General features: G+C 41.4%; 1 protein-coding gene across 1 annotated transcript; it reads right to left on the bottom strand.

Moving 5' to 3' along the window:
* Nucleotides 1-326: 326 nt before the first annotated feature.
* FAM177A1 (family with sequence similarity 177 member A1) lies at nt 327-12,269 on the bottom strand. Its single transcript, XM_088671848.1, has 5 exons — nt 12,099-12,269; nt 9,698-9,877; nt 4,907-4,973; nt 3,367-3,464; nt 327-2,465 (listed from the first exon to the last, which is right to left on the bottom strand). Exons 1-5 carry the CDS (start codon nt 12,180-12,182, stop codon nt 2,256-2,258), a joined length of 639 nt encoding a protein of 212 aa, XP_088527974.1. The 5' UTR covers nt 12,183-12,269; the 3' UTR covers nt 327-2,255.
* Between the last annotated feature and the right edge of the window lie 1,165 nt (nt 12,270-13,434).

Genomic DNA, 13,434 nt, shown 5'->3' with positions numbered 1-13,434 from the left:
TGTTAATTGTTCTAAGTGTTGCAAGTGCACAAATACAGGGTTTCAAAAGTCATGGGTGTGTCTCAAAACATGTGACTATCCTGTCAAAACATACCTCTGATTTCTTAATTGCATGCAGCCCTCCAAGGCCTTATCCAGGCGTAACTTCTGTGGAACTCAATGGAACTTACTTCTAAGTAGACACAGGATTACAGGCTTAGTAGGGTGAATGTATAGGCTTACTAGAATCCCAGGACCTACTGCTGGGTATTTTAATGGCACCTGTTCCTGCTGCATTCATACAAAAGGTTTGCTAGTCCTATAATAACAACTCTGAACCCAACTGATTTAAAATTATATTAAATATAAAATTTAATGCATTTACAAGAAAAAGTACCCACTTTCATACCATTTGCATATACTGAAAGAAATAGTAAAGGTAAGGCACAATGACTAGAAGAACCTCATGACAATAAGCCCTTCCTATTATAAAAAGCAATAACATTTTTGGTGAGAAGTAATTATACAGCTGGGCACTCAAAAGGCTTAATAATTTACTGTGATGCCCTGAATAGATACTTAATATAGGCTTCACATAGTTTACAACTGGCATTTGGAATCTGAATGATTCTTAAATCAAAAAGAATGTTCCCTTTCAGATTTTTTTTTAAAAGAAGGTTGTGATGTGCCATTTAGTTAAAGCTGTTCTAACATTCTCAAGTTAAGAAGAGCTTCCTGTAAAAAAAAATAAAAATAGCGTGGCAGACAAGACTTAAAACACCCTTCCCACATGCCTGATAGCGACAGTGAAGGAAAGGGCATGATCCGTGAGGTGGTTCTATCTCTCTGCAGTTTTTCTGTGACACTTTTCCTATTTCCATACTACATGGATTTGTAGTCCAGTTTCTTCCTGACTCCTGGCTATTTTATACAGGTGCACAGCAAGCTTTTAAGAAAGTGACTCAAGACAGTGGAAGAAGCTGTGTAACAACAGCCCAAAAAGGTTTTGTTTGTTTTGCATGGTGTACTGCTTTCTGCATGCATCTCTCTGTGCCACATATCCACAGACATCTGGATCCTGTCCTATATCTGCAAAGTTTTGTGCTGCAGAATTTTGTGAGAATTAGTGTGGATTGTCCTCACAAAAAGGTTCATTATACAAGTTAAATTGTCAGTAGTCCTTAGTCAGGGTGCCGACAAGATCCTTTCTAGCTAGAAAACCCACCCCTGTTGACATGCAGTAGCAATTCTCAAACTTATTTTCAAATATTTTAAATATAAAAATCAAGTTCTGTCACTCAACAGTGTCTGTTTAACTCAGAATGAAAAAACACTGCAAGGGTATGCAAAATAATTAATTTAGCATACCTCACTACTTTTGTTTTTTACTACACCCAATATTTAGAGCCATCATTTTATCAGCACACCATCTCCTATCCAGACTATCTTAATATAGAATTCCTTCCCAACACACATAATAAAGTCAGAGATTACAATGTGAACTTACTCTGTATATTACTCTTGCTCTTCCAACTAAGCAATGAGAACATGTTTTAGGGACCCCTTAACAGGACAGTCCTTTATAAGATAGTTTTCAGACAAGTTCTTTTATACAGTTGTTTCTTTTAACAGGCATTAAACAAAGTCACCTTATTTTAAACTATATGACTGGACACACACACACACACAATAGTGACAATAAATTAAACTAAGTCACAAAGATGCCTTGTGAATTAGTTGCCATTAGTCTAAACTTGCACCTAGGTTTCAATAAGTAACATTATAAATGCAAAATGACCTTAAAACCAAAAAAGCACAGTGATCAGTCCACAACTGTCAACAAGGCACCAGATGTTCAGGAAAGACATTTCACTTGTTCTGCATAGATAGATCACAGGACCAGTTATTTGCATTTCATAATCTAATAGGTTAAGCAAAATGTCTTAGCCTTTATTAGACAGATGTTGGCTGAAGAGACATTAATATCTCCGACCATACTTTGAAATAAGTTACATTCCACTGAACATGCATAACAGCCTACAAACATTTGACAATTAAGAAACGGTGTGATAACCAGTGTCACACAAGCCGACTTCTGCTCAAGCAGCAGGGCTTCTCCTGCCTCTCTTCCCCACTACAGCCATTCAAAGCAGATTTCAGGAGCGCAGAGGGGAGGGGAGGCTGGAGAAACCCTACTGCATGACCAGAAGTCCATTCCAGTGACAACCAGACACCGTTAGATGCCACCCAAAGAATTCTAATGCAACGTTCTCGTTCTAAGCAGACACTGGAGAAATATCTTGTTTGCTTTCCACAACAAGCGAATGATCTTCCGTTTCAAAGTTGAGATTTACAAATGTACTACAGGTTGTAGCCTCTGGCTGAGCTGTATGGACAGCAGTCCCCTCTTGACTCTGGTTCTGCTGCTCTTGAAACCTCCTTTCTGCTTCTTCTGACATCTTATTCTCTTCCTCCTCTTCCTCTTCCTAAGAAAACAAACCTCACATGTTGTAAAAACCACCAGGACTCCATTAATTCATATATTCTGAGCATATTAATGTGTGCCCAAATCATTTATCGCTGTCACGTTGCTACTACTGCAGCACATTACTATTGCAAAACTCTTAAGTACCCATCCAACAGGAAAGGTCAACTTAACATTAGAAAACATTAAGCCAACCTGCATGCTTCTCAACAGAAAGAATGGCGATATTGTTTTGAAAAAAAGGTTCATTTTCTACAGATCAGCATTAAATATGGAAGCCTCTCATCAAATGATTTTTACATGTCTGGCAAATGGTAGTAAAACTATCAAAGTAGCCTCTGAACAGAAGCTGAGATTTGCAACTTTAGGAACCAGTTCTTCCTGAAGCATGACCTTCTGAAATACAAAGAAGCATTTCTTCTACTTCAAATGTAAATTAGAGGGTAACACCCTTAACTTCCTCTTACAAAGAAAAAAAACTAATAAAAAATAGAATATCAGTTGAATTATAAAACAGGTGTATGGTAGTAGTTTCTCAGTTTAAATTGATACCCCATACCATGTAATTCCTTCCAGTGTAGCAAACTATTTTGTATAATATTAGGCCAACGTAGGTTAAAGTCAATTTGAAAAGTACATACAACCAAGCATGTTTTCCTGAAAAGATTGCATCTGGGATGTACTCTTAAGTTCCCATTAAAAAAATGTCCTGTCAAATGGACTTAAAGGGGAGAGTGAAAACAAGTTAACTACAGAATAAAATGTGTTGACATGGATAGATTTTTAGAGAATGAAATATGACATCTTTAAACCATTTTAAGAAACCAGACTATTATGCAGTACATTTTAGTAAATCTGTTTGTAATTCCTACACTGTTAAAAGGGTACAAAAAGGCACACACCTCTTTCTTCATTCTGTAGTATTCATCTATGGCATACTGGTATTTTGGCGTACTGATTCCCAACACAGAGGCAATCTTTTCACCAAGGAAGTCACACACTGAATAAATAAAACACATTTATGAATGTTGCAGCCTTACCAAGCAAACTTGTGAGCAGTTTCCCATTAGCATTCTGCACCATCTTACATTTATTTATTTAAATGATTATATACCACTGTATCATAAATATATATCACAACAGTTTACAACAGTATAAAAACATGAAACATTAACAAAGCAGCCGGAAGGGGCTTCCCCCCATTATTCTACTTCCTTAGTTTTTGTGTCTACTTGTACAAGCCAAAACATGAACCACACAAACTATGGAAACGAAACCAAATAAAAAGTGACAGCACAGAACAGATGATAAAAGACTACACCCTTTACACCTAAAACCGTACAGAGTGAAGGTTGTTTGGGCTTTTCATGAAAATTCCCACTAAAATAGATTGCTGTACAGTATGTTTAAATTTTCTTCAAATGTACCTGAACAAGGCTATTCCAACTCCCCTTTTAGTGCTTTAACACCAGGCCCAAAGGTGTTTCAATGGTAAACTAGATGTATTAAACAAAAGATGGCAAGATATGTCGTCGCTGCACAGTGGGTCACTGGGCTAGAGCTGCTTGAGTTGGCCGCCTCCTTATACTTATCTGCTCTACAGTCAAGTGAAGAAGCCACAATTGTTCAGCTCAGAGTATTTATAGCTTGCAGGTATCAAATGCTGGATGAGCAGGTATACACACACAACCTGAAAAAGGGCAGGGGAAACTACCACAAACTTTCCCTTTTACTAAAAGCTTTTCATCATCTTAAGTCTGTCCACAAATTACACATACGTCTTCACATAATAACCTGGTGGTCAATGTGTGCAATACTTCTCTTGTGACTTTTAATATTTTTTAAAAAAATACCACGCCTCCCCCCATCTGTCCAATTCCCACCTGAGACTCCCCCCCCCCCGGTGACGTCATAAAATGATAGAATAAACTGAAGGGAGAAGCCAAGGGGAACAGTCAACAAGAAAGGAGGTCGTAACATTAATTGCAATAAAAAGTTATCTACTTTTGTACCCTAGTGCTGCATCTTTCAATCAACTTATAAAGCAGAACAGAAGGCATGTGTAGAAAATGAAGACTGTGTTTCACTGTAATATATTTTTCAGAGTAATATACCACCCACTCATGCCAGAATATAGCGAAGTGTAGGCACTGAAATATGCAGCACTAGACATACTTCTGTGAGGAAAAATAGTATTCAGTGCCTCCTTTAAAACTTTTAGGAAAACACTGGATAAACCAAGTAAATGGGAGCTTTCAACACTTCACTAGACTTCCTTCTGCAGGTTAAGGAATGATTTGGGTGTTTGCATATCAGTAACTATCACTTTCATGCCTTCATTTCATGCCTGTCCTTTCAGTCTCATACCACTGGACACTTCATTATAACTTACTTTGCTTTCTGTAGTTCTTAGACACAGTTAGACAGAGAATAAATAAATACCTGATAGTGTTGATGTGGCTACTCTTAGCATCTGAAACCACAAATAGGGCCCCCAAGTTAGTGATGCCTGCAATAAATAAAGGTTAAGTTCATTTATGTTACACATCTGAAAGACTTTTAATTTATTTCATGTGTCTCGTGTAAGTTGTATCCAATGGTGGTGTTAGGCAAGTGGAAGTACTTCTGCTTGTACTAGCAGGGCATCCAATTTTCATTGACCCCTCTTCATAGTACAGCCCTCTGCAACAGTTCCCATACTGTTCCCAACCCTCAGGAGCAGCTTGCCAGAGGGAGTAATGGGCTGCAATGTGTAGGGAGAATTGGTGGGATTCAGTTGTCCAGCCATGCATGAGCAGAAGTGCTTCCACTTGCCTAAGGCTATCGATGAATGCAACACTGAATGTCTTTATTGGTTGACTTGGGTATAACAAGATCAACACCACCAACGGAAGGGGGGGGGAGAACCAGGAAAAGTGACCTGAAAACACGCTGCCCTCATCTCTTCACCATACCTTCCTCTAACATTTTAAATTGTTTATCACGGAGATGAATTTCAGTTGCTAAGCTGCCAAGAACAGGGCCTTTTTTGTAGTGGCACCTAATGGTAGAATACCCACCCTGAATATATTTTCTTGGCAACAAGACACAATGCCTTCTTTTCCCAATGTTCACATGCATAAATTATAGCTCTTCCAATCAGATAGAAAATCATATTACTTATATCCTGTGCTTCTGAATATATGCATAAATGTAGAAACATAGAAATCTTCATTAAACCAAGTCAGACAATTTGTCCCTCTATCCCAATATAGTCTGATGGAAACACAGTGGTGCACATGTAGCAGCAAAACCAGACACCTTCATTTGCCCCACCTGCAGTAAAACATGTCTCTCCCATATTGGTTTCTCCAGCCACAGCAGGCACTGTAATTCTCCAACGGTTTGACCTCACACCCACACACCCCCAATGGCACACTCTTCCATTGTCTCCCGAAACAAACTGATGCCAACAACCTGCACATGCTAGGAATTGAACCTGGAACCTTCTGCATGCAAAGCATCTGCTCTGCTCTCACCTCCTCAATTCTGCAGATACAATACGTAAGATGGCAATAGCATTTAGGAGCCAATTTGCCATTGCAAATGCAGAATTTGCCACACCAGAAAGTTTACAAAAATGAAATCTTTATATCTGACATGCATTAACAATGCAAGGAAGTAAAGTTATAATTATCCTGCTGTAAATAAAAATGCAGTGTAAAACAAACCTTTTCGTCTTGGCATGTTTCAAAACTAAAGCTTTATCGACATGAAGATTGGCTAGTTCTTACCTGAAGAAACTGATAATTAAATACAAACACTTTAATCTATTCTGGGTATTGATCAAGTCCTTAAATGGAGTCAGAATCTTAAGAGCCCTGCATGTATGCCCAAGCGCTTTCATACGGGCTTTCTGAATTTCTTTTACAACTGCAACTATCTACCCTGCAGGAAGGCTGTCCAAGGCCCCCCCCCCCCCACGCTTTCTGGCAGGACTTTTCAGGGAAGGGAAAATCCTAATGTGTGAGTGGAAGCTCCAACTACTTCTTACAGAAATTGTAAATACTCAGGACCCTTAGAAGCAAATGTACTTATGTGGGGTCTACAGAAAAAGGCATGAACAAACATTACAAACTTATTATTCAATGTTACAGATAGGTAGCCGTGTTGGTCTGAGTCGAAGCAAAATAAATAAAAAAAATTCCTTCAGTAGCACCTTAAAGACCAACTAAGTTTATATTTTGGTATGAGCTTTCGTGTGCATGCACACTTCTTTTATTTATTATTCAATGTTCTCAATGCTCATTTGCAAAAACCAAGGTATCTCTGAAGGAAGAAAAATGCACATTTGTATTCCCTGGCCCATTCTGGTGAAACAACAGTTCACAGGCTGAACCCCCCCTCCCCCCAATTTTATGAACTTCTATATAGATTCATTTGTTATTCTTTTTAGCTACCTAAGTAGATTTTTGTGCATAGTCAGAGGCAGAAGTCATAGGCAGGGGTAGGTGAATACGTACTTCTGGTTTATAAGTGCAGGCTTTGAAATAAGTCTGTATACCATTAAAGCTATGATTTCAGACCAGAAGCAAACCATTTTATTTTAGGTTCTGCCTCTATTCATAAAGAACCCAACACCAGCAAAGTTCCATTTTTTAAGGCTGCTGTGTTTCCATTAAAAGTCCTAATATGTCAGTTCACTAAGGCAAATTTAATGAGCAGATGCTAGTCTTTGTAAATGTATCCTTTTATACCACAACTGAAATAATAAGCTATCAACATGACACTGTCAGAAAACAGACCATTTATTCGTCTGTATAGAAATCCTACAGCATTTTTGCCAAGGCGCCAGAGCTCAGCTGGGGATATTCTTTTTCTCTGCCTCATTTATATTGCTGGGGCTCACACAATATGCCACAGGTGACAGCAATCCTTTCTCAGCTGTACCACAATATGATGTTTTGGCACTTCTTGAAGACCTATTTATTTGTCCTAACATTTGCTGGTTTTTAGTGCCAAGCTTCAAGTGTTACATTATAAATTAATGTTTTCTACTGTGTATTAATGTATGGTATTTATGATTACTGTTGCTTTATTTTGTATATTGTTCTGCAACTCTAGAATGAAAGTCGGTATACAAATAAATAAATAAAAACATTTATCCTATCATGAATACTATAATGAAAGCAAGTTATACAGCAGAAGATGGTTCTACAGCCATTTCATTTTAAATTTGTATAATAAAATGTCACACAAAGAAGGCTTATGAAGTGTACTATGAAGCTGTAAAAAGGACGGATTGTTTTTCGCAGATTCTATTCCACTATGCTTTGGACACAGTTGCATTCTGCACTCCAGCATCTTTCTCTCTCTCTGCCTTCCTTGCAACACAATGCAAGTCAATAGTACCTCTCTCTGTTCTGAGACAGAATTGCTATTCAGGATGCCAGATCTTGGCCTGGTAATAGGGCATGTCTGATGTAAAATTCATTGCATTCAGTAAAATATTTCCTTCTAGAAGCTGAGTAAACTCAAAGCAACAAACCTGAATTGTACTGATGTTGTTGACCTAGTTGCATGTTTATTTCAAACAGGACTTTGCCCCTAAATATATTGCAATACAGTATTCAAGAATCCTTACAGAAGCAGCTGAACATTTTAGTGTCTGTTTGTATAAAAAAAATCAGCTCTGGGAGGACCAAACAAGACCAAAACAGGATAGGATGGCACTGCGTTGACTATACAACATAGTTTATTTAGGCCAATACGTTGCTGAAAAAAGAAATAATCCTTTATTCTGCACATGTATTCTCTGAAATGCACAGAAGTAATTTTTTTGTATGCTTTTATGGAATAACCACTAGCACAGGGAACCTGTGGCCTTGCAGATGCTATTGGACTCCAATTTCTATCACTGCCAGGAAGCATGACCAATGGTCGAGGTTGATGAGAGTTGCAGTTCAACAACAATGGGAGGGCCAGATGTTCCTTACCCCTGTCCTCAGTCATCCATCAACACCACAAATCCAGAAAAGGGTTGGTTAAACAAAACTGACATACCAAACAGAACACTTAACACCCCTCAGGATACAAACAGAAACCTGGGTTCGTCTTGTTTAAATAAACACATATAGATCTACAGCATACTCAAATGTTCAAAACACTACAAATATTGCTTTCCATTCTGAGTTTCCACTTTCTTCTACCCAATTTTTATCAACTCATCTCTCCCACTGCAGTCTCTCCAATACCCATTCTTCACTTTTCAAGAATGTTCTCAACACTAAGGAACTGCTTTTTGGTGTAGGGGGAGGGAAAACTCCGTTATACAAGCAGAGTTTCATTTGTGCTACTCTGCATCCAAGCCATTATCTCAGTACAGTTGTACCTTGGAAGTCGAACGGAAGCCATTCGACTTCCAAAACCTTCAGAAACCAAAGCACGGCTTCTGATTGGCTGCAGAAGCCCCATCAGACATTCAGGTTCCAAAGAACGTTCACAAACTGGAACACTCACTTCTGGGTTTGCTGTGTTCGGGAGCCAAAATGTCCGAGTACCAAGTTGTTGGGGATCCAAGGTACGACTGTACTCTTAGAACAGTGCAAGGAAGGTCAGACTCATTCCCTTATTTCAGATGGGGGTGGGGTGGAGGGTTGTGGCTAAAATAGTTCAGGTTGTCTAGTGCCATATTGCAAGTTCATTGGCCAACTGAGACAGAGGCAGATTTAGGGACCGTGACCAATTCAGTCTCACTGGGCACAAAGCGCGCGCGGGGGGGGGGGAACCACCGCAGCTATGATTTAGAATGTAGCGTAAGAGGCAGGGGCGCCAAATCTTGGCATCACACAGGGCATTGCTGAAATTTGAGGCCCCAAGGTCCACCACTGACAGAGATCTGAAACTGTGTACAGGCCATTTTGCATGCATCCAATTGACACGTGACTGCCAACACACAGGTCCTTTTGGCCCCGGTAGAGGGCAGAACAGGGGTGGGGCAAAACGGGTGCAGAACAGGGCATCGCAGGCCAGGACAGGCTTATGCACGTTCAACCTACATGTGGCGGCTAGGAATGGAACTCCCACACAAAATGATTGCTGCCTATATTTTTAAAAAGACACCACATTATGGCGAATAGTCCTCTTCCTATGCAAATAGATTTATCAGAAGGTAAGAGTTAATAGAATTTTATTACTCCATTTGGGTAACATAATGCATCATGAAAAACAAACAAATCTCAGAAACAAACCTACTGGATCAACAGAAGGCAAGAGGTCTTTTTTCTCCTGCTGCTCATCCTCCTCTTCATCTGTGCTGTATTCTTCCATGGTTTCTCCGCTTGCAAAGTGGATGACCCTTCTTGGAATTTTCTTCTTTTTTCCGATGACTCCAAGTTCCACATTCTCAAAGCCTCTATCGCCATTTGCATGCAACTGAAAGAGAGGGAAACTTGTCAGTTGCAAAAATGCCCACGTGATAAGGGAAGGATAGAAGGCAGCCCTTAGGGAAGTTTTTAATGTCTGATGTTTTATCGTGTTTTTAATATTGTTGGGAGCCACCCAGAGTGCCTGGGGTAACCCAGCCAGATGGGTGGGGTATAAGTACCGTGTTTCTCCAAAGTAATAAATAAATTAATTAATGTTTTGTTGTTGTTGTTAAATGGCTCTAGAGCAAGTTCAACTTCTTTGCAGACCCCCACAAAATAATCTTCCATAAGTTTTACAATTATATTTCACCCACAGCTTGGGGGCACAGGAAAGTCTAATTTTAAATGAATTTTATGGAATGCCTGTAAATTGCCTTGAGACACATGTGAAGGAGCTTCATAAATAAATAAACACTGCCACATGTTGTTAAATGCCTATATAAAATAGTCATTACTTCCTGGTCACTTTATTTCCAAGTTTTTTCATCTATCCCTACAATCTGGGAAGCAAATCATACTTATTTTGAATTTGCAGCTAGTAAGTGAGGTTGTGACACAATAAATTTGCTCAAGGCTACCCAAGAAATCCCTGATTGAGCAGGAATTTGGACTAGGACCAGTAAAATCCAGAAAGCCAGCCTGCAGAAAGTAGACCCACATAAAATTGTTTCAGTAAATATTAGATCAATGCCTATTTGCTCCTATTGCAAAAGAATGTAAACAAAATGTATCGTGCCAGTTTAAATTTCCCCCCTTATTTGTATTTAACATTGAGCGTCCCTTCTTTACAGTTTCACTCAAGCATTAATTTTATTAAATATCCATCAGTGTTTTTGTACCCAAAAGTATACAAACAACAAAAGCTTTATGAACTCTTTAGCCTCCTAAGGCACTTTCTTAAAGAGCATCCTTTACATGTGTGTCACTGCTTTTGCCAAGTTTTCACAGGTGAAAGTCAAAGCCAGTCCATGTAATATTAAACAGGCCGATTTGTAACAGGTATCTGCTTACAGGAGGAGCTCGAAGAAATCAGAACAGCTGATATATATGTGAAGTACAAAGGTAATATCAAGGCAGAAGGTAGATGGTGCACATAATAATTTGATGATTAAATGGTATTTGCGAATTTATTCATATGTATGTGAAAAACAGGCTACTAGTTATTTTATTAAATGCAAATGATGACATTATAAATACTAAGAATTCTGGATCTTGAAGCCCTGTAAAACAGAATGGATTAGTCCTGGATTTGTGAAAAGTTAAGAATGAACTGTTTAACCGGCTTCACTACAAAATTCTTTTCAGATCGTGTTTTTACCAATGAAATAGTCTAGCTGTTCTACGGGGGAATTAGCACAATCCTGTTATCATGAAATGAAGATGTTCCGGTGCTTAAAAGACAGAACCATGTTCATTCCTAAAGTGTTCAGATGTGACACTGTTTTGTTTTTTATTTCTTTTTTTTAAAAAAAACCTGCTTTTTGAGAACTGCTGAGAACCTTTTCTCTTTTTCCCCCCTTTCTTTTTTTGTCCGTAACCAGCTTCTTCTGAAAAGATGGGCAACACCTCCAGCCCACAGGTATAGCATTCCCTGCAAGCTATGCTGCTTTAAAAGTGTAGGCCATCTGAACGACAGTATTTAAGCAATTACACAAACCTCTCTTTACAACCTTCCAAGGTTCGGCCAATACTGAACCGGGTCCTAACCACACCCAGCATCATCACCACCAGGAATCACAGGACTAGGAAAAAAAGCAGCGCGATCGGCACGGGGAGGGGGAGGAAGTGGCAGCAGCATACAAATAAGTTGGGGGGAAAGCACAGCGCCCACAGGCCAGGTGGTGGCTACAAATAAAGCATGCGCTAGTTGCACAATTAGGGAAATTGTAGGTGGTTTCCAAGGAGCGATGGAGGAGGCGCCTTTAAGCGCTTTGCACCCCGGCAGCGACCTCCATAAGACAAGACGCCAAAGGCTCCCCTTAGCAGACCCTGTTTGTGAGGAAGGCAAAGGTTGCAGCGAGGAAGGGCGCACGCAGCACACCCCCTTGCGCCAGGCAAAGGAGGGCAGGGCTGCCCCTTCTCCCCTCAGACAGGGCGGAGACCGAGGCATGGCGAGAGCCGGGCTGAAGGTGTCATGGAGGAGAAGGAGGAGGCTGGGTCAGGTGAGCGGCTTCCCCCACCGCCGCCGAAGAGGGTCCCTGGGCGGAGTGGCGGGGAAAGAGACTGACCTGCTCTTGCTCCATGGCGAAGGCGGTGACAGCGACGGCGGCTGGGGCGCAATACAGAGTGATGGCGGACAGCCCCTGCTCCATACTCCCACCGCCCTCAGCCCAGCCTGAGGGAGACTGGCAGCAGCGGGGCTCGCGCCAGGCCGAACCACCCTCCTCCTCCTCCCGGGCGGAGGCCCTGGGAAGTGAGCTCATAGAAAGGGCGGCCCCAGCGGCCCCGCCCTGGCTCGCCGGTTGCTAGGAGACCAGGAAGAGCCCGCTCGCTGGGGCCCTCTAGCGGCAGAGGGGGCAAGGGCGGCGGTAGATGCGGCGGCCTAGCATCTCTCTGCCACTGCCCCAACCCCCACCCCCACCTCCACGGCTTCTCGGCTAGGGGCGAGTTAGGGCTCAAGGACGAGCTAGCCTAAGTGCCATCTGTTGTCGGGCGCCCATAGTTTGTGGAGCGACAGGAAACAACAACAACAAAATCCTTATCCATCTCCCGCATGGACTACACTTCCTGGACTCCAAATCCCATCAGCCATTACTGTTGGCTCTGCTGGCCGGAGCTGATGGGAGTTGGAGTTCGGCAGCTTCTGGAGGGCCACAGCTTCACCCACCCTGCTTACCTTATCTATAACAGTGATGGCCAAACTTGGCCCTCCAGCTGTTTTGGGACTACAACTCCCATCATCCCAAGCTAACAGGACCAGCGGTCAGAGGTGATGGGAATTGTAGTTCCCCAAAACAGCTGGAGGGTCGAGTTTGGCCATCACTGCTATAGACTATTTGCTTGACAGATTGGATGGTCATATCATGGATTTTTTAAAAGTTACAGGTAGGTAGCCATGTTGGTCTACCGTACTCAAAACAAAATAAAATTTCCTTCCAGTAGCATGAGACCAACTAAGTTTGTCATTGGTGTGAGCTTCTGTGTGCATGCACACCTTTTCAGATACACTGAAACAGAAGTCACCCAGACCCTTATATATAGTGAGAGGGTGGGGAGGGGTATTACTTAGAAGGGTGGTGGGAATGGGTGATTGGCTTATAGGTGTGGTAGACCTGTTGACGACTGTTAACGACTGCAATTGGTCTTACATGAAAAAGCAAGGGGTGATATGGCTAAAAGAGTTATCATGTACTACCGTAGCTGGCCCTGCATGCGTTGCTGTGCGTTAGTCTGTGAAATGGAGGGTAATAGCCCCCCTTCAGATACCCCTGAGCCTCAGAGTCCCCCTGAGTCGAGGCGAGATACTGTGGAGAGGGCAGGTTTCATCCCTGTGTCTCCCCCCACCCTGTTCTGACCCATTACGTATCTCTGCTCCCTATTCGCCCCGCCCCCCGCATCCCCTCC

Source organism: Zootoca vivipara, chromosome 1, assembly GCF_965207765.1.
Source record: "Zootoca vivipara chromosome 1, rZooViv2.hap1.1, whole genome shotgun sequence".
In the NCBI taxonomy this organism is placed as follows: domain Eukaryota; kingdom Metazoa; phylum Chordata; class Lepidosauria; order Squamata; family Lacertidae; genus Zootoca; species Zootoca vivipara.
This window is presented reverse-complemented; position numbering and strand designations above follow the sequence as displayed.

Coding starts and splice junctions, on each gene's coding strand:
- FAM177A1 (XM_088671848.1), bottom strand. CDS start 12,182: ATGGAGCAGGGGCTGTCCGCCATCACTCTGTATTGCGCCCCAGCCGCC. Junction 9,878..12,098: donor TCGCCATGGAGCAAGAGCAG/GTCAGTCTCTTT, acceptor CCTCTCTTTCAG/TTGCATGCAAATGGCGATAG. Junction 2,466..3,366: donor ACTACAGAATGAAGAAAGAG/GTGTGTGCCTTT, acceptor TTGTTTTCTTAG/GAAGAGGAAGAGGAGGAAGA.